At 42.9% G+C, this 21,066-nt stretch overlaps 1 protein-coding gene across 3 annotated transcripts in view; it reads left to right on the top strand.

Annotated features, from left to right (window-relative positions):
- Window positions 1-12,192, top strand: part of VANGL1 (VANGL planar cell polarity protein 1) — a 63,155-nt gene extending 50,963 nt beyond the window's left edge. For 2 of the 3 annotated variants that reach the window (XM_006895674.1, XM_006895676.1), the window contains exons 5-8: window positions 4,586-4,719; window positions 6,142-6,274; window positions 8,056-8,290; window positions 11,885-12,168. In XM_006895674.1, the coding sequence (XP_006895736.1) occupies window positions 4,586-4,719; window positions 6,142-6,274; window positions 8,056-8,290; window positions 11,885-12,145 (763 nt within the window). In that variant the 3' untranslated portion in view covers window positions 12,146-12,168. Of the gene's footprint in view, window positions 1-4,585; window positions 4,720-6,141; window positions 6,275-8,055; window positions 8,291-11,884 lie in introns of all 3 variants that reach the window. The other variant, XM_006895675.1, reaches the window with a different exon arrangement.
- The last annotated feature ends 8,874 nt before the right edge of the window (window positions 12,193-21,066 follow it).

The following is a 21,066-nucleotide window of genomic DNA, read 5'->3' as shown; positions in this document are numbered from 1 at the left end:
CTCTTGTCAGTTTGATCGACTAGAGATGAGTCTTTAAAGAGCACAGTGCTCAAGATGAACATTCTCTGCTATTTCTGTTAAATTGTTGGGGAGTCTGAAAATTAATTCAAGCAGAGAGTCCAAGGTTTAAATTTGTCCTCAGCACAACAGATTTCGGGGTTCCTCTAAAGCCTCAATGGGTCAAATAAGACAAAAAAAAGGGGAGGATGACATAGTTCGGACCCTGTTTTGTTTGGGTAAATGAACTGAAGCTCATTTCTGGGAGGAAGGGCTACTGTGCTCACAAAAGCCAAGAGACTATCAAGCACATCTTGAGGGGTGTACATGAGAGATAGTGCAATTGTGTTGATGATGTGTTAACAGTGAGAGGGTGGTGAGAATCCCTGGGTAGAGGATGTGAAGATTCACCTTGCTTCAGAATCCCACAGAAGAGAGGGACAAGGGGTGATTGGGACCACACTGACAGGTAGGGTCTCCCTGGTGGGGTTGCCGGAGCTAGCAGGGATGATGTTTGTTCATAACTTACCTGCTCCATTTTTGCTCCACACCACAACCTCTGCCCCTTCCTGGGCAGTTAGGAGCCCCTCAGTGTACTTACCTCGTGTAAGAGCACATGGTCACATAGCTTATGTTTCAGGTTATGACTGGCCAGCAATAAACTCTGTCCTCCTTGTCCCTGTGTGCTCAGTACTTGGCAGACATAAGATCTTGAATATGACAGTGATGAATGAGTAAGTGAATGACTTGTGTGCCATTGAGTCGGAACCGACTCATAGCTGACCCTCCAGCAGGTTTATTCAGAAGCAATGCAATTAATGGCTTGAAAGAATTCCCATCTTTCTTCCATAGAGCAGCTGACAGATTTGAACTCATGCCTGTGGGCAGTGCAGTGCCTTATCACTAGGACACCTAAGGAAGCCGTTGTACAGCTTAGTGGTACAAAGTTGTACTGCCAACCCAAAAGCTTAGATCCAGCCCCTCCAAGGAACATAGCAGTCTCTGCCTGTGCAGTTTACTGTCTCTGAAAACCCGCTGGAAGATCAGCTATGGGTCAGTTCCAGCTCCACAGTACATAACAACAGACCACCTGTTGTTAAGTACCATTGAGTTGAGTATGACTCATAGCAACCCTATGAACAAAAGATCTGAACCCTGTTCTATGCTGTACCGTCCTTACACGTCCTAGCACACAAGAGCCCATTGCAGCAGTCACCATGTCAGTTCACCTAGTTGAGGGTCTTTTCCTTCTCTGACCCTCTACCCTTCCCAGCATCATATTCTTCTCCAGGGAATAGCCCCTCCTAGCAACATGCCTCAATTATGTGAGGCGAAGCCTCAGCATTTTTGCCTCCAAAGAGCACTCTGGCTACCCTCTCTAAGATTTATCTTTGTTCTCTTGGCTGTCCATTGGGATGTTCACCACTGCTCAGAGGCATCAGTTCTCTTCTGTCATCCTCATTCATTCTTTATTCAGCTCTCAGATGCGTAGCAAGTAATTGGAAAGATCATGGCCTAAATCAGATGCACCTTAGTCTTCAAACTGACATCACTATTCCTCAGTAATTTGGAGAGGTCCCTATCTGCAGAATTTCCAGTGCAGGGTGTCTCCTTATTTCCTAACTGCTAGTACTGAGGGTGTTAATTGTGGATCTAAGCAACGTGAAGCTGTTGAAAGTTTGTCTCCTCTCCATCCATCATGATGCTGCCTATTTGTACTACAGACCACCTAGGACTTTGAAAATCTGAATTTGCTGTTAGGAATCTCATGTTTCATTATACAGGGTTGAGTTTCTCCTGACAGTGCTCATCCTGACAGCCCCATATGAGTGCACCTGTCTAGGTTGTCACTAAACACCAGCTACATGCACACTGTGATTGAGACACTCTTGGGAATACGCTTGAGGAAGGACTCCAATGAGGTCAGTGATGATGTTTAGACTCCATGGTAAAATCTCAAGGGGCAAGCCCTCAAGGGTAGAGGGAGGTGAGGCTGTAGTGTGTCTCTAGCTGAAAATCAAGGTGCTGCACTGGTTTTATGTGGGATGAAGCTCCCCATATCACTCCGAGATCCGTGGACAGCAGTATGGCCACCCAGGAATCAAAGGCAGCACCATCTTGGTGCTCAGGCGGTTATATAAGTCTCCTTCACAAATGAGCTTTGTAAATTCATCTGCATAACCAGAAATTAGAAAGAGGAAGATGAGATTGCAAAGAAATGTGTGGTACTCACTGCAGTGATGGTTCCTGGCCAACTCGGCGCAAAGATGGAAGCCACTCAGAGGCCGCATGCCCGAGGGGAAGGTGCATGCGTGGGAGGTCTCTGAACCCAGATTAGTGTTCCAAGCCGACTGTTTGTTAGACGTGATCTGTTGGGTAGTTCATAGGTTTCTCAGCCTTTGTTTCCTGCATGTAAAGTGGAAACACTGGTCATGTCTACCTCAGATGGTCAAAGGGGACAATGTATGTACACACCTTTGTTGTCTTTGCAGGTCACTTTTTGAAGTGGCAGGTATCCCGCATTGAAGATGAAGAGTATGTTCTTTTGTTCTTAGACTCATTTCTGAGCCCTGACCACCTTCCTCATGAGGTCTCACTGCCTTATCAGCCTTGTTCTTGCAACCCCAGCTAGATCATTCCAAGCTAGGGGCTTCCCAAGATTCCATTTCAAAGCACATTTGCCCTGAAGGCAGCCAGCTGGGGATGGGGGACCTGAGGACAGAGTTGGAATGCCCATCTGAAGAGGGTGTGGTGATGGGGGAGTTGAATGCTGAATTTTTTATCATCTTGGCTCCAGGCTTCCCTCTCACCTGCTTCCCTCTCTGTTCTCTAGGGGAGACGTTTCTTGTTTCTTGACCATCTGTGTCCTGCCTCCCCAGGAGTAGGGTGTGGGAAAGATCATCTGTGATTGCCCTACTTCAGGATCGAGTAGTGTCTGCATCAAGAAACCCCTGAGCCTGAGGAGAGTGCAGGGAGCCTGCAGGTGTGGAAAGGCAGCGTCAGTGTACATTGAGCTTGACGTGTCTGTTTACAAACCTAATCTCTTTTTTGCGCCTTCAGAGTTGTTATGGCTTGATTTATGTCCTCTCTAAAAGTATCTTTTAAGTCATAACCTCTGTGTCTGTTCTTATGATCCCATTTGGGAATGAGTTGTTAGGTTAATGAAGTAGGATTTGTATAGGGCCTCTCAGAGCAAAGGGATGCCAGGTGATGAAGAGTGGTTAGGACCAGAAGCTCAGAAAGACAAGGACCTACCTCTGGAGTTGGCAGATGGAACACCTAGAACAGGCACCCTGCATTTGAACTTAGTAGTCTCCTACACTGTGAACAGCTATATTCATTTATTAAAGTCATCCACTTGTGGTGTTGTTAGAGCAGAACTTGCTAAATAACTAAGACAAGAATGTGTCTGACATTCTCACTTCCTTAACTGCTCTCCAAGAGTCTGAGCAGGGAACAGGTTAGAGATCATAGGACATAGAGGCAGGAACAGTCCGGTCCCCTCCTTACACCAGTGCCTAGAGATGGCAGTTCAACAGGCAGGAGTGTGGACCAAGAAGGAGAAAGCAGTCTCAGATGAGGTGTCAGGGAGCTCTTGTGGTCTGGAAAGAGGGAGCTCAGGCTAGTCTGGGAGGAAGTAAATGGGACCGAGAAGAGGAGTCAGGATTAATTCTAAAGTCTGATGTTGGCTTAAAGTTCCTGGATGGTGCAATGGTTCATTCTTAGCTATTAACCAAAGATGCACAATTCATATCTACCCAGCAGCACTGCGGAAGAAAGACCTGGTGATTGGCTTCTATAAAGATCATAGTCAAGATCTGGCTCAGTTCTTTTCTTAACACATGGGGTTGCCATGCCAACAGATTTGGTTTAGTTTTTAATGTCTGTGTCCTGCTTATTTTAAGTGGACTCTGCCCTGATTAATTATATTTGTTCTAATCAATAGAAAAATTTTAAACTTGCAATTCCTTATGTCAAGGTATAGTGAGATATAGGGGAGAAAAACCCTGATCCGGGGCCTAAGAAACTGGGATCGCCAGGTTATCCTTTCTCTTATTAGCTCTCTGACCATCATGAGGTCTCTTGACCTATTTGTAGCCTCTGTTTCTTCTCTGGTAAGCTTAGAACTAGGATAGAAAGTTCATGTAACTTCTGCAAATACTAGCAAAGCTGTAAGTTTTTGATATGTGCCTCATGACATCGCCTGAGAAGAAGTTGGTTTTTTCATGCTGGAGATAAAGGTGTGAAGAGACCCAGTAACCTTCTCTGTGACATTATCCTGGGTGCTTTGTGACTTTGCCTGATGCAAAAACCCGATTTTTCCCCCCCTCCAGTTTAGACCAGCTTCATCAATGGAAAGGGAAGCTTTGAAGGGGTAGCCCATAACAAGTTATGCTCCTTAACACACATCCGCACCAGTTCAAGTCCAGTGGCTGCTCTGTGGGAGAAAGATGCGAAGTCTCCTATGCAGTTTTAAGTCCTGGAAACCTGACAGAGGGTCCCTGTGAGTCAGAACTGACTTGAGGGATGTGAATTTGAGTTTTCTTGACTGGAAAAGCTTTGCCTTAATTTTGCCTTCTTTTCTCAGTATCCAGAGAGCGGCACTGGTGGTTCTAGAAAATTACTACAAAGACTTCACCATCTACAATCCCAACCTCCTCACAGCCTCCAAATTCCGAGCTGCCAAGCACATGGCTGGGCTGAAAGTCTACAATGTAGATGGTAGGTGCATGGAAACCGTTTGTGTGGCAAGTGTGGGGCCTGGTGTACAATCTAGATGATTTTTTTAACTTAAACTTTGTCCTCTCTCTGCGTCTGTCTTCTCCACTGTCTCTGTGCTGGTCCCATTCCAGAACAATTTGTGCATTGTTGCCGGCAAACACTTTTTCAGAGGCATGTTGATTTACAGTCTGTATGCGTGGGAGGCTTCTTCAATTTGGAAGCTCATGATTGAAAACAGTAGTAGAGTATGTCTCTTGCCTCCTGCTGGGAACATCTTATTGAGAGCTGTTAGGAAAGGGCTGCTTTTCAAAATGTGGATAAATTGCCCAAAGACTCATATAGCCACCTAAATCAGTTATGACTAGAAATCTCAGTAGCTCAGGCAATGGTGAGATACTTGCAGGCGTTTCTCAGCCCTGGCAGGGGCTGGAGTTAAGTGGGTGGCAGGAGGCCGAGCGAGGTCAGGCAGAGAAGTCAGAGCTGGATGTCTGGGTATCAGATAGTTCAGTGCAAGAAACAGGACACGGTGTCATTTCTTCCTTGGGCACCATGGGTCCAGGCGAGGGCTTAGCAAACCCTCCACGAGGATCATGTTGTCAGCAAGTGCATGATTTAGAGACAGTGTCAGGTCTTGGCGGCCGAGCCCCTCTCTGTTGTGTTTCTGGCTCTTTGAGGTGTGTGCTCCTTGCAGACTCGAAGGAATGGTAAATCTCACACCTGTCATCTGAAACCTTAGTGAAAATTCCCACCAGGAAAACCTAGTCACTAAGTAGGCAGAACATAAGCTCTCAGGGGATCACCGTGGTCTTTCTGGAGCATGTAGGTGATGACTGTGCAGGGAGACCAGGAGTTCAGAGTGTGTATTACCAAGCTGGGCCTCATGCATGTTCTCAGGTACTCGTGTTTCTGACAGACCTGTGGCTGCCCTTACGTCCCAGCACAGCTTGTTGCCCTGGGTGTAATCAGTGTCTCCACCAGCCTTGACATTCTTTTCTCTGTCCTTGTTTTCCCCACCCCCTCATTCCCTCTCATTGTCTTGTTGCTGAAATGTGATGTTCCAGCTGCCCTTAAGGCCAAACTGAAACTTTATGTAACAGATAGATGGTAAGTAACATCTTCAGTTCACCTTGTGTTATTTTCGGCCAACATTATAATTGTCAAGCTCAGTTCATTCTCCCCTCTCCCCTCCCAGCCAGCCTTTGATCCATTTCTGTGGGTCACATTGGGGTTAGGAAGATCCCTTTGCCTCTTCTTGGGTGCAGTGATGTGAAGCCAGCTGCTACTCACCTTCTGGGGAGGAGGTCCTGGGGTTGTATGTCTGTTTCATGGGGTGGAGGGTGGTATCAGCACGCTCTGCACCCTTTAGCTCCTTTCTCAGCCCCATGGTATTCAAAGTGTGCTTTTTCCATTATCCCCCCAAAGGCCCCAGTAACAACGCCACTGGTCAGTCTCGAGCCATGATTGCTGCAGCAGCTCGACGCAGGGACTCAAGCCACAACGAGTTGTATTACGAAGAAGCAGAACACGAACGCCGGGTCAAAAAGCGGAGAGCCAGGTCTGCCCCCCTCCCCCGCCTCCATGCACTTTTTTTACATTTCAGTGGCAGAGTGAATTGTCCATTTACAGATGTTGCCTGTGTGCGTTTTTGGAGTATGTCCTCCTCCAGTAATTCTGAAACTTTAGTATACAGAAGTATAATCTACAGTGGCTCCTGCTGCTTTTTTTTTTTAATTCCAGGGTTTTTTTAAATTCTTTTTTTTTATTATTAAACTAGTTTATTTACTAAATTTGAATACATTATTTTCCAGAACAGATTCTTCCAATTTCCCTCACCTTCCACCCATCAAATTGTACAACCCCATGATTAATTCCTCCACACACATCCTCATCCCTCTGCTTTCACCCTCCCACCCCCCTTTGGATCCTTATATTCATTCTATAATACTGGTTTTATACAGTGTTTGTCCTTGTGGGACTGAGTTAGTTCACTCAGCATAATGTTCTTTAGTCCCTCCCAAGTTGGGTAATAATTTACAAAATCGTTGCTCCTGCGTGCTGCATAGTATTCCATTGTGTGAATGTACCTTAATTTCTCAATCCAGTCAATTGTGGTTGGAGATCTGGACTGTGTCCATGTTCTTGTGATGGTAAATAGCGCTGCTATGAACGTTGGTGTACAAGTTTCTATTTGTGGTTTCTTAAAATACAGGTCCCCAGCCTCAGCCCTAGGATTGATCTTATAAGAGTTAATGGAGAGTCATGGGTCTAATAAATCCCCAGGTAATGCTGAGGCTGCTGGTCCTGGGTTGTACCGCCGGCCTTTGGTGGTTTTCAGTGTCTCAGTATTAATTAGTTGCAGTGGACAGGGCTGGCTTTAGCCAGGCATGCTAGGTCTCGACCCTTCTTTTTCCCCAGGGGTAGGTAGGGGTGGGGAGTGGCTAGATCAAGAGACGGTACAGCTCTGATTTTTTATAATTTTTCATCCCTGATTCTTTTCGGGCTGCTTCTGCACCATTGGCCACCTCTCAGTGGGTGGAGAGCCTTTTTAAGCAGAGTTTCAAGGAACCTAGAACTCTTTTTACCCGAACGCTTTGGTATATGGATAGAGGAAAGGGGTGAGGTGAGCCGAGTCAGTAGGAGGAATGTCACCCCAGCTCAGAGGTTCCTTCTTGTTAGCCTGCAGCTCCCGTTCCACATGCTATTTCTGTTGTTACTTTTCATCTTAGTTACCTAGTTTTTCTGTGACAGAAATACACATGAGTGACTTTGAAGAAGAGGAATTTATTGTTTCATGGTTTTAGAGGTGAGGCAGCCAAATTCAGAGCATAGACAAGGCTCTGTGTGCTCCCGTGCACTCTCTTCTATTAGCGCTAGGAAAATATCCTCGTGCCATTCTGACTTTTTAGCCCTAGGCATTCTTTTATTTCTAGACTTCTGGAAGGATCCTGTGGTCCTTTGTCTATGCATATGTATGTGTGATGAAGGGAGAGTGGTTTTAAGCCTAAATTTACCTTTTTGATAAAAGTCATTCAGAAGTAATTGAGTATGGTACCCACCTAATGAAGTGGCCTCATTAACATAAGAAAACTCCTTCCCTCAGATTCAAGAACTAAGACATCACTATATCTTTCACAGGACACAGTTTAATCCATGAAACTTAGTTTCTATGGTCTATTCCACAGTCTGGAATGATAGCAAGGGAAGTCAGCCCCAAAATTGGGCCCTGAGAGACTGGAGGTAGCAAGCTGATCAGGCATCATCTACACCCTTATGACTTATTGCTCTAGTCCTGTGGTGGGCACCAAGCTGATCACCGGATGCTGTTTCCCTTCCCAGGCTTGTGGTTGCAGTGGAAGAGGCCTTCATCCACATCCAGCGACTCCAGGCTGAGGAGCAGCAGAAAGCCCCAGGGGAGGTGATGGACCCCAGGGAGGCCGCCCAGGCCATCTTCCCCTCCATGGCCAGGGCCCTGCAGAAGTACCTGCGCACCACGCGGCAGCAGCACTACCACAGCATGGAGAGCATCCTGCAGCACCTGGCCTTCTGCATCACCAACAGCATGACCCCAAAGGTGCGCTGCTGCGGGCTGCCACGGCCCACCTCAGCCTGTCTTCTCACTGAGCGTGATAAATTGACCCTAGAGAGCTTACAAGAATGAGAGAAAAGGCTTGTCTAAAACATCAGTTAATGGCAATTTGTGATTCTCATTTTTTATCTGGGTACATTTTTTTTTTAATTGTGCCTTTTGAAGACCTCTAGATCCGAGCAACCAGAGTGCTTCTTGGAAGCAGGGGTGGTGAAACTGTGTCTCATATACTTTGGAAAAACTTGGAAAGGTAGAGAGTCAGAGAAAGACCCTCAACAAAATGGATTGGTACAGTGACTATAATGATGAGCTGAGGTATATCGGAGAGCAAAAAGATGGTACAGAATAGAGCAAGGTTCAGATCTCTTGTTTATAGGGTCTTGGAGTCATACTCAACTCAGTGGCACTTAATTAACAGTAACAGATTCAAGCAAAGGCAAGAATGTTACTTACAGACACTGTAAATAGTGCTTTGAGGCACTCTCTGGTTCAGGAGCTAAAGTAATAATTTCTAATCTGACAGTGTAATCAGCAACTCTTTAAATTTGAGCAAATAGCTTCATAAAAATGGTAATATTAATACCTGCTTCATTGAGTTTTTGTAGAGACTGAAAGGGTTAATATACATGATTTGTTTAAAGCAACTCCTGATTCTTGGTAAAGACTCTATAAATGATTATGAATGACTTATTAACCCCAGACACGCAGTTGACACCCACCAGCTGCTCCATGGGAGAAGAATGGGGAATCTTCTCCTCCTCTGTGACTTTCTGTCTCTCAGAACCCTCTGGAGGGTCCACTAGGAGTTGGTTCTGACTCAGAACAACAACAACATTACTAGAGACAGACTGTCACTTTGTTAGTTTGAATGTTAAAGAATGGGTTTTACGGAACAATCTAGAGGAATGTATTAAGGAGGCAAAATACATTAAGGGTTTAGCAAATAAACTCTGTTTTATATACAAAGGAAGGAGCTCTAGTGCCCTGGTTCATTAGGTGGTGTGCTTGCTAACCTAAAACGCTTTGTCTCCAGAACCTCAGTCCATCAATTGCTCCACAGGAAAATAATGGAAGACCTCCTGTTGTGGTATATAGCCTTGGCAATTCTGTGGTGAGTTGCTGTAAGTCAAAACAAGTCAACAGTAGTGAGTTTATATTCATAAGTGGATTCAGATCTTGGCTCTATCACTCAGTTGGTTTTTGAGTTTGAACAAGTTACCCTATACTTGGTTCCTCATTTGTAAAGTGGAAATAGTGATAGCATTTATATGACAATGTGTAAGTCATATTAAATATGGCAACTTGGCACATAAATCACTTGGACACCGAACATTGGCATATAGTAAATATGTAACCATTTAAGTAATAGTGCATACCTGTATATGCTCATACATTGCGTCATTCCGGCAAGGTGGAATAAAGGAATACCTGTGTGTACTGCTAGATTCATTGACCATCAGTAACAGCCTCTTAGGAATATTCAGGAAGAATCCATAAAGATTTTCATATTCTTTGATTCAGCAAAATCTTACCCTTAGGACTCATTCTGAAAGAAATATTCAGCACAATAAAATATATACTTGAAGATTTTATTTGCAGAACAATCAGTATAACTCCAAGCTGGGAATAGCAGAGCATCAGTGACTTAAAAGTTTTATGGTATATCACCTGTTGAAATATTAAAATTAGTTTTAGAATTGAAAAGCACAATGCAGAGTAGTAGGAACAGTATAGTTCAGAGTAAGCAAAATGTTTGAGGGCAAATAATGTATGTTTCATGAAGAAGGATGAGACTTCATTTCCCTATATCTTTGACAGCATTGAATTTTATTCTTTTTAAAAAGTCATTACCAGTTTGGTAGGAGTAAAATACAGATTTTTAAAAATTAGTTTAATTGCTATTTCTTTAATCCTGCAATTGTTCCTTGCCATCATAGCAACCCTATGTACAATATATTCATTTAAAAATTATAATTTATACTTTCACATCTATAAAGATTAAATTACTTTTTATTTCTCTAGTTTGAATTTTTTCTTACATATTTGTAAAAGCTATTTTAATTTTGTGAACCATCAAGTCGAAACTGACCCATAGCTGGCCCTACGGTGGATTTTCAGAAATGATTAATCACACAGAAGGAGATTGTTCATTTTCCTTCCACAGAGCAGCTGGTAGATTCGAACTGCATGCCTTCAGGATAGCAGCACAGCTTCTTGCCACTAGGCTACCAGAGATGTGTGTTATATTACAGTTAGTCTCCTTTCTGCCTGAGAAACTCTTCCATGAAGCAGAAAGAGTTGAATGAAAGTAGCAGTGAGGCATTGATGGAAAGGGATGTCATTTAAAACTCTTAAAACAAAAACCCAACTCATTGCTGTCAAATCAGAACCATCTCACAACTGACCTTCCTGCAGATTTTCAGAGACATAAAAGGAGATTTCCTGTCCTTCCCTCATGGAGCAGCTACGTGGTGGATTCAAACCACATGTCTTTAAGTTGGCAGTGCAGCTCTTGACCACTAAGCCCCAAGCGCTCCCTCTTCCCACACTAGATCAATGTATTGACTGATTTAATGTGCCTGCTACTGAGCTCGTATTATAGGCAGTTCAAGTTAAAACAAGGAAGTTCAAGTTAAAAACAAAAGCATAGTGCCTGTGCTCAATGAAAAGTTTATTTGCCAGAAACTATTGCCAGATACAGACAGGCTAATCAGGAGTTACTGCTTGGAAAGTGAACTTTCCCACTTGAGCAATACCCAGTGATCACAGGAACCTGGAGGTGAGCACAGGATCTGGCTGAGAGATGGAAAGAGGTGACTTGTAGTGATTTAATAAGTGACAGGAGGAGCAGCATACATGAGGCCTAGGAAAGACAGAAGTTCAAGGAGCTCAGCGGTGCTGGTCCAGGAAACTCCTGAGAGGGCAGGTTGGCATTGTGTTTGCTCAGCCCTTGGAGTTGCCAGCTGTGTCCCGAGCCTGGACCTCTCTGTGTGCTTTAGCAGTTAGCACATTTCCTTTTCAGAGCAGCCCTGTTCTTAGGTGCTTTTGTTGTCTCCACTTACTGCTGAGGAAGTTAAAGTATACAGAGAGGTTAAAAACTTTGTCCAAAGACAAATAAGCAGGAAATGGTCGAGCATGTGTTTCAGGTCACAAGGATCTTCATGTTTTTGTTCAGCTCCTGTTGACCTGACTGCTCCTCTGCGGGGCATTGCTCTGGAGGTAGACTTGAAGGCAGGTAGAGGGGAGTCCATTCCCTTGGAGTGGGCCGATGTCGTTCCCAGCCACCCCACCTTCCCTTTTCTCCATAGTCATCCCCACCACCACCCTCCAATTTAGAAATTGGCAAAGAAGAAAAAGGAAACAAAAAAGTCTTCCCTCCATAGTAATGACTCCCCTTTAGGGTCTGGTGGGAATTTGGGATCTTAAGCTGAGCTCTCATATAAAGTCTTCATTTGTTTGAAAGTCATGTGTCATTAGCAAAAAAAAAAAAAAAATGGAAAGGGCCCTGGGAGATATAGACACAGGGCTCCCCTCAAAATGAGGTGCTTCTTCCTAACTCCCTTTCTCCTCTACTTGCAGGCCTTCCTGGAACGTTACCTCAGCGCAGGCCCCACCTTGCAGTATGACAAGGATCGGTGGCTCTCTACCCAGTGGCGACTTGTCAGTGACGAGGCAGTGACTAACGGGTTAAAGGATGGAATCGTTTTTGTCCTTAAGTGCCTGGACTTCAGCCTCGTTGTCAATGTGAAGAAAATTCCCTTCATCGTCCTCTCAGAAGAATTCATAGACCCCAAGTCTCACAAATTCGTCCTTCGCTTACAATCTGAGACGTCAGTTTAAATGTTCTATATTTGTGGCTTTATAAAGAAGAATATATAGAGAGATATATATATGTATGTATACCAGAGGGGTGTCTTTTTATAAAAAATATTCTTCATTGCTGACTGAAACTGGCGTATGATAGACCAGTACCATTTGACCATCTGCACTTTATCTGGAGGGAAGCAGGGGACATCTGCCCAAGAGAAAAAAAATGACCACAGACATCTGACTTTCATAGATGGGACTTCTCAAGAAGCTCTTCCTTGGAGTTTCTCTGTAGCTGTAAACCAAATTGGAGCTGGTGCATTCTTGGGAACTTTGCCTTACAACAAACTGTCCCTGCATCCTCCAGGGCCACGTCCACACTGCTTCTGTCGAACCCTCCCGGAGATTTCCAGGATGCACACCGTGACTCTTCCAGGAAAACAGACACTCCATGTCCACATATGTTTGTGTGCAAATGTCCAGTTCCACAGCACCCTTTTGGAGCCACAGGCAGTTCAGAAAATGCCTTCCTTTATCTGTGTTCTTTGTTGCCTTAGGTTCTTCAGAGAAATATCACAACAAAAATGTGCACTATCAGTTTACAGCTGTTAAATGACTTTTTTTTTTAATAATATACCTGCCCCGTTTCTAAACCCACTTCCCTACTGACTTGAAGCAGGTAGCCCTCTCTTATGCCTGTAACTCTGTACCATCCTATCTTCCCTGACACACACCCTACCTGGCTGGAGTCTCTGACCAAAAGGGTTCAGTCTTTCAGGGCTGTTTGGGACCTGACCCTTCATTCATGCCCTCAGGCCCTTTGCATAGGTCAGTCCTCCTGTAAGAAGTATGTCCACCAGGGAGAACAGTGAGAGCAAGCCAGCAGGCATCCCTGCCCTCCCAGTTCCCCTCTACTGCTCTATACCAGCCAGGGGAGACTCACACTGTGACCTTGGGATTGGCTGGTACAGCTTGGTGCTGTCTTACGTTCCTTGGAAATAAGTTCCCACATGGCTGCATACCAACCTGTCTTGCCAAGAGAGACCAAACATTGCCAACCACAGTGGCAACTACTACTGTCTGGTCCCTGTCTTTTCTGACCAGTCATTGTGCAGTTCCTCACCTCTGCTGGTTTCTACCAGTGAAGGGGCTGCTTCAGCCCCTGACACTTAAATGACTTTCAGGACTTAGTTGCATGGGAAAAGGAAGTGTACATGCTGTAGAATTTAAAGAAGGGGAACTAGGGAGTTGGGGGTTTGTTCTAGAATGGTCTATATGAGATTTGTTTCTGAAATGCCTCTGGTTTCAGTATTCGCTGCCTGGCCCTGGGGCTGGGCCATATTGAGTCCTGCCATCACCCTGCAGGGGCTATTTCAGGCCCCTGTCTCCATAGTTGACCTAGAGCAAGTATGCACCCTGACTTCTGCTGGGTATTGAGGGAAATCTGTTACCTTGCTTTATAGTAAAGGAGAACACTCTCTCAGTGTTCCCTATGTGCACATACACTTCACGCTTATGGTTTTGGACATGGTACAATGTTTTGCATTATCATTTTAAAACTCTGAATCAGCTTTGGATATTTGTGATATACCTGTACCCAAAAAAGTAAACCCCACTTTTGAATCAACAGCTGACATCCCACAGAGATGTGCTGGGCAAGGTGGAAGGGGAAATGAGTAGCTGTGGCCGGACACCAAGATAGACTTTACATATTTCCGTTTATGAAAAAATACATGCCGTCTATCCATGGTGCTCTTGTTCTTAGGTTTTGTCCATAGGTCCCTTCAACTGGAAGTTCTTTGTGATCTTTCTCAGGAAATAGACTTCACCAGGTAGGGTAGATGATGGGGAGTATATGAGAGATTTTGGCTACATACAGGTCCTAATTTCCAAACTAGAGGTTGTGCCTGCTGCACCATGCTGCTGGAAGTACCATGAGTGTGTCTTAATTGTGGTGTGCTGTATAAATGATTCCAGCTCATCATGATCCCACTTGACAAAGTTCTTGGCTATGTTCAAGGTCTGTCTCACTCAGAGCCACTAGGTGGATTTGAACCACCCCCAAATAACCATTGTGCTACCAGTGCACTGTATGTGCTCTCTTCCAGTGTGCTATATGGAAGTTAATTGTGCTACCAATTAGTTACATGCAGTTAATTGAACTCCGCTGTATCAAAGCTCATGTAGATGGCACAGAATCAGACACTGTTTTATTCTGTTATACAAAAGAGCACCATAACTTGGGACCAACTTGATAGGAGCTAGCGACACCAACATGGTAAATGACAGCTGCTCATTCAGCATCTTAACTTTTTGCTGTTGAGTCGGAATCAACTCTTGGCTAACTCTTCAGAGGGTTTTTAGAGGCTGTAAATCACCCGAAAGGAGATTGCCCATCTGTCTCCCATGGGGAAGGTGATGGATTCTAACTACCTTACCTACTAGGCCACTGTTCATTGACACTTTCAAATAATGTGTGTTTCAGACCCTATTCTACAGGACCAGTCCAGAAGGAGTTGAATTTGCTTTCATCTGAGCCCTGTGCATTCCCAGCATGGGGCAAAAAGGTTTAAATTAAGGAATTTCTTTTCTCTTCACTCTTCTCTTCCAACCATTGCAATAAGGAGAAGGTCAGATTCTAAAATTACTGTTCTGGTTTTAAATTGAATATTGATTTTTTTATTATTATTTTAATACACTGACTTTGTATTGAGTCCTTCAAAGAACAACAATAAAATACAGGATATTTGTAAAGCCTTTGCACTTTTAAACTCTTAATAGCTTGAGTTACTGGTGTGGTGGGTATAATGTGAATGATATTTAAAAATTTATGTTTCGGCTTTGAGTGAACAGTTGAAAACAATGCATTTTATTTCAGTTTTGGGAACCAATTGGTTTATTTTTTTTTAAAGGAGATGTAAACTACCCTAAGGCTAGTAGAATGTGTTCACATTGGAGTAGATGGGATTTCATTTGCCTTAAGTGTTTATAGATTTTTTATAGCTTTTCAGCCTGAGTTACTAAAGTTTGAACATTGTCAGAGTAGGTGAGCTTAATGAAGGGTGTATGCCTGCAGTCATTCTCTTCCCTGGCCACGTTTTAATCAGAAGGTAATTTTTTTGTTAGTAAGTATGTACTTTTGAAGGTGTGAGCTTTTAAAATAATCCATGAGCTGAATGTTAATGGGGAAAATAAGTCTGTGTTCTTTTGAGTGCTAAGGAATTTTAATACTGCCAATTCATCCGCACTTTCCATTATCAGTTAGGTTAAAACACAAAACACTTTTGCCCAAGGGAAAAAATGTAACAACTATTTTATGGTTGCTGGACTACCAACTCCACCTTTCCTCCATTTCTCCCACACAGTCCTCCCCTTCTAAATCGGCAGACAAGACAAACTCTGTTCAGCAGGTGTTACCAGGCACGCGGCCTTGCCATGCTTTGCTTCATTGGAAAGCAGGGAGTCGTAGTGTGTTGGGATGAGAATAGGGCTGCTTACCTTACCCACTCTGGAAGTTGGTTGTAGTCAACTACTTGCATGTTCACATCTTCATTTTCTACTGCTGCATATATATAGACTCAAGTGCAGCATCATGGCATTTGATGAACCTCTTGCCCGGCTGAAATTGATTATCTATCTTTGCTAAGCTCTAAACCACAAATCCTGTCCTATCAGGCAGGATCCCTACACAAGAACATATATTTACAGGTATTTGTTTCCATAAACGTGAATGTCAAATAGCACAGCTGTACATCAGACATTTTATGTTATCGCTAAGTGGTAGGGTTGTGTACCAGCAGGTATTGTATGTGTATGAAAAGATGAATGTATGAGAGTGTATATTTATGTTTCTGCAGATGCCCTATGTTTTAGATACTTTTCAATAGTGCCTTTGTTTTTGAGGGGTTATTCTAAAGCCAGATTAATTTACTTCTTCCATTTCTATTCCACACCCCCCGCTCCCCCCGGTCCTTTCCCTTTAGCCCAGGGGCAGGGTTTAATTCTTTTGGACTTAGAATGAGTTGAAGCTGACACAATGGCATCGAACAACAACAACAAAAGTCATTAGCACAGAAATATCTTCTAGGGAACCCCTTGCCCTGCAAGCCAAGTCGATTATACTCTTTTCTTGTATAAGCCCTTGTCACCCCAAAACAGCAAGGAACAGAAAGAGAAGTGATAATTATTGCTCAAACTTCACTATGCTAGAAACATTACTATATTTCACAAGATAATTTAAAATTGTAAAGCAAACAGTAATTGATTACTCAAACCACAGAAATGTTAACATATTTGAAAGTCCCACAGCAGGGACCTTGCAATTGTGAAAGTGATGTAGGTATTTATGGGCAGTTTGGAGCCTTATTATAAAAAAATAATAAATCACTACTGTGATTTCTGTGTAACCTCATGGTCACATTTCATTATTAATAGGAAGTGTTCATAAGCCTGTAGTGCAGTTCTCGAATGGTCATCTGTATAGTTGTAGAGAGTGAGTGTGCATGGACACTGCCAGAGCTCACCATGTTCAACTTTCACCAAATGGATGCTGAGAAAATTCCATTCAGGGTAGCAGTTTTGGCAAAGCATATTTTGATCAAAGAAAGATGGAATGGGTATTAATTTATCAGGTATTATATGCTAGCTGTTGTTCTCAACTCACTGTTTGAATGACTCAAGGCTGGCTGACCCTCCAGCAACTTTACAGAGAGCAGCTCTCGTGGGCTGCACAGTTGGAGCCAGGCAGCAATATTATCTTCTCAGACCTTTAAGATAGAGGTTAACGTTGTAAGTAATAAACATCAGAGGAACATTGCCCAGTGTCTGATGGCTTATAAATGGAATTGTAAATCTGGGCATTTGCTTACAGAACCGGCCCAAGGTACCTAAAGGTTTGAACCAAAAAGATACGAGTCGGCATTTTGTCTGAGATACAGGAACTTAAGGACACTTACTATTGAACCTGGTGTGGGGAGTTTGGCAGAGGCAAAATCACTCTAGTCTTCCACTTGGGGTTTCTATGAGAGTTGTACTCCTGTTTTGTTGTGCTGACTGATTTTTCCAAGAGATGTTAATTGAAAGAATGCAAAGTCCCTGCCCCTGGCAACCAGGCCCTGCTAGTGTTACACCTGATAGAGGACACAGATGCCATTGTTCCTTGTGACTCACTCCCCTTTAGCTTTGTCTGCCCTGTCCAGGTCACAGTGCACTGCAGGACTGCCCACCTGGGGCCTTGGCCAGTGCTGAGGAAGCCCCTGTCCTGGTGCTACGCAGCATCCCATTGAGCCACTTACCTGGTAAAGGTATGAGGGTCTGTCTTCAGGCCTAGTTCTGGGACCAGGGAGGTTTAGAACCTGCTCTTGAAATCAGTGCTCTCAGCTAGAGCTCATTCCTCAGTTCATTCCTCCCACCCTCTCTCTCTCTCCCTCTCTCTCTCTCTCTCTCTCTCACACACACACACACACACACACTTGAGGTTATAATAGATAAGGCATGAAAGAGGACTCACAAAATGCTGTGCTAGTCTCTATTTGAGTGTCTTTAATTTCAATTATGCATGAACTAAATGTTCTCTTCAATAGTTTGCTTTCATTAGAGGACAGGACAGGAAAATGGCATTCATCTTTCTGTTGCTACTCTAAGATAGATTCGTGTGGGGTAAGAATGTAAACCTACGGAATAGAATTAAGATTTCAAAACATGAAGATCTTCTCCTGGTCCTGCCCTGTTTCTACTCGTGTGCTGACAAATTGATTCCAAGTCATGATGATCCTATAGGATTCTAGGCCTTTCTCCTTCAGAGGTGCTGTGTGGGTTTGAACTGCCAACCTTTCTGTTAGCAGCCAAGCACTTAACCACTGTGCCACTAAGACTCCATTTCTACAGAGATGGCCCAGTCAGTGTTGTTTGATATATAGAATAAATTTCATCAGTGGGTTTTAGAATCTTCCCCAACTCAACAATAGTTTCTTAAAACGTGAGCAGCTCAGGGAAGAGTAACTTTCAGTGTGGCCCCAGGAGTGGACGGAGGCAACAGTCTATCAACCTTGGAATGCAGCGTTTTGTCCTATGTCTTAGTGAATTCCAACACATGAGCCTTGAGGACTGATATGATAAACTCTCAGGCTTTTATGAGCGTCATTGACACTGAAACAATACTTGGATAAAAAATATTTGAATATACTGTTCGGTATGTCCTTTAGCATATCAGAACTTCATCTCTGAAGGCTAGAGACTGTTGCTCAGGGAATTAGGGATGGGACTGGGGCATCTGACTTGTAGGTGACAAGTTTAGTTCCACTCATGATGAGGGAATCGAGAAGAGCTGCACGTGCCACTCCAGGTGGCAAGAAGTGGCAGCTACTTTTTCTTTGTACCCCTCAGTTATCGACTATTCACCTAGTATTGATTGTACTTCTTTTTTAAATAACATAAGAAAACCTGTAATTCACATGAGAAGAGATTGTTCATCTTTCTCCTGCAGAGCAGATGGAGAATTTGAACTGCTTGCCTTTGAGTTGGTAGCACAGGTAGATACATAAACTAGGGTTCTGTTAAATACCATGCTCTTCTGGGATCCCTAAGTTATAATATGATAAGCTACATGTAATTTCCAAGCAATTGTTCATGAGGGCAGTTGTTAACCTAGAATAAAGGATGCCTGTCCCAGTGTTAGGCCAGCAGAGATGAGGGGTGAGGGAGGTGGATACTGGTTCACCTTGGTGGTGCTCCCACTTTGCATTATGGACAGACTGCTTCCTCAAAAGAGATTCTTGGGAGTTACGTAGCCAGAGAAACCTGGGTCAGACCTTTTTAGAAAAAAATCTCATTTGACAATTTATTTTGTTTTGAAAGGATTTTACAATTTCAGATTTAGAATCCAGTATCAGCCACAAATAGCTCAGTAATGAAGTTGTCAGTCTTAGTCGTAACAATTTGTGTAACTATGTGGCCAGAGACCTTTGTGTTCTCTCCAATCAGTCAGTACTCTACTTGGTAATCCGGAGGGCCAGTTTTGCTAACCAGCAACAGTCCTGGTCACGCTGTGTGTATGACAAAGCCCAAGTGTGGTGCTTTGCATGAACTGGGTGATAGGCTCCAGGGAGACTATTTACAGCATGGAAATTCATTCCACAACCAGCAGCCATCTGCACAAGTATGTTCACTACAGTTTTGAAGTTTTTGCTGTGGACCTCTTCACTGTAAACTTTGGTAGCACTGTCGGCCTCTGTGATGGGCACATGACAGACGTGCATCCAAGGTGTTTTGTTCCCATACCTGTCCTCCAGTTACAGCCCTCACCCCAATTTTAACTGTAAATTTCTCACACTGTACCTTTTTTTTTTATACTGGAAAATAAACTGAAATTCAAAATCATGTATTCTCTCTTTAGCATGTTTATTTCAATCTAAAATGTAGCTTACTTTTTAGGGAATACATCCATTTTCACAAGATTTTTAAATTTTCTACAAGTAACCTGCCAATTGAAAACCAGACAACTGTCATACAGTTGGATAAATATAATTGCCATTATAGTAAAACCAACTTGGCTTTCAAATGTTTTGTGGCCAAGAAACATGTTTTTAAATTAACTGTTTACTGACAATTAAATTCTTAGACTGTAACTTGGAGATTAAGCAGTCATTTGAGTAAACCAGCAAGGAAAAACATCCTTATTCCAGACATTCAGATGTGGGAAGATACTGGATTGTATTGTTTGGGGAAAGATTTCGTAATCCGGCTTACACTTAAATACATAGTTCTGATTAATCTAAAGGCTAGAACTTAACAATACAGTATTGCGTAGAAGTGGTAATAGTGGGCAGCCTTGCCTAATCTCTGCTAGCAAAGGGAATGTCTTCAGTCTGTCGAGAATGGTGTTATAGCTTGGTTTTGCATATATACACTTCACTATATGTTCAGGAGATTCCCTTTTTTTTTTTTTACTGGTCTGTTCAAGTATTCCCCTTTATATCAGTGTCAGTTTGGGTAGGATGTAGGTTTCTAGGAATTGGTCCATTTCTTCTAGGTTTTCAAATTTATCAGAGTGTATTGTTACTGTTATGTGCTGTTGAGTCATCTGCAACTCATAGCTCTGAATGTTGCTCTATCCTTAATCAGATTCACTGTCTTTGACACATCTACCCCCAATACTTCAGTATGATATTGTCAATTTAAATTTGGCTGGTCTGTTGTGATGCCACCACCTCCTTCATTTTTTGTTTGAGTTACCTATGTATTTTCTTTAGTTAAGTTTACCACTGGCCTATTTTATTAAACCTTTTAAAGAACCAGCTCCTGATTTTGATGGTTTCAGTATTGTTTTTCTGGTTTCTACCCCATTTATTTCAGTCCTTATAATTTCCTTTCTTTTAGAAACTATGGGATTAGTTTATTGTTCTTTTTTCATGTGCTGGAGGTGTTAGTTTCTTTTACCCGCACCCCCTTTCTTTAATGTGTTTCCTTATTGCTAGCAACTTACCCCTGATTTCCCAGAGATTTCGATACCATGTATTTTCATTTTTTTCAATGAACTGTTTTATTTCTTATGTAACCTAGTCATGCTAAAGCAAACTTAAACGTGTTTGTTATTTAAAAAATTATATCTGGCTTTCACCTGTTTTTTTTTTCTTTACCCGCTTGTTAATATCAAGCTTAATGATATTGTGGCCTTAGAAAATACTTTGTATTATTTCAATGATTGGGTTGGTTTTTTGTTTTTTGTGTGGTTTTTTTTTGTTGTTGTTGTTGTTTAATTTGTTAAGGCTACCTTTGTCTCCTAATAGGTGATCAATTCTGGAGAATGTACTGTGTGAACTTGAGAAGAAAGTAAATTGAATTTTTGTTGGGTGAAGTACCCTGAATACATACATGTGGTCAAATTGGTGAATTGTATAGTTGAAATCAACTTTATCATTGTTGAGTTTCTTTTGAGTTGACCTGTCATTTGCTGA

The sequence above is a fragment of the Elephantulus edwardii genome, unplaced genomic scaffold (genome assembly GCF_000299155.1).
Source record: "Elephantulus edwardii isolate Elephantulus edwardi_28Jun2011 unplaced genomic scaffold, EleEdw1.0 scaffold00174, whole genome shotgun sequence".
Lineage (NCBI taxonomy): Eukaryota > Metazoa > Chordata > Mammalia > Macroscelidea > Macroscelididae > Elephantulus > Elephantulus edwardii.
The sequence above is the reverse complement of the archived record's forward strand: the minus strand, read 5'-3'. Positions and strand labels throughout refer to the sequence as shown.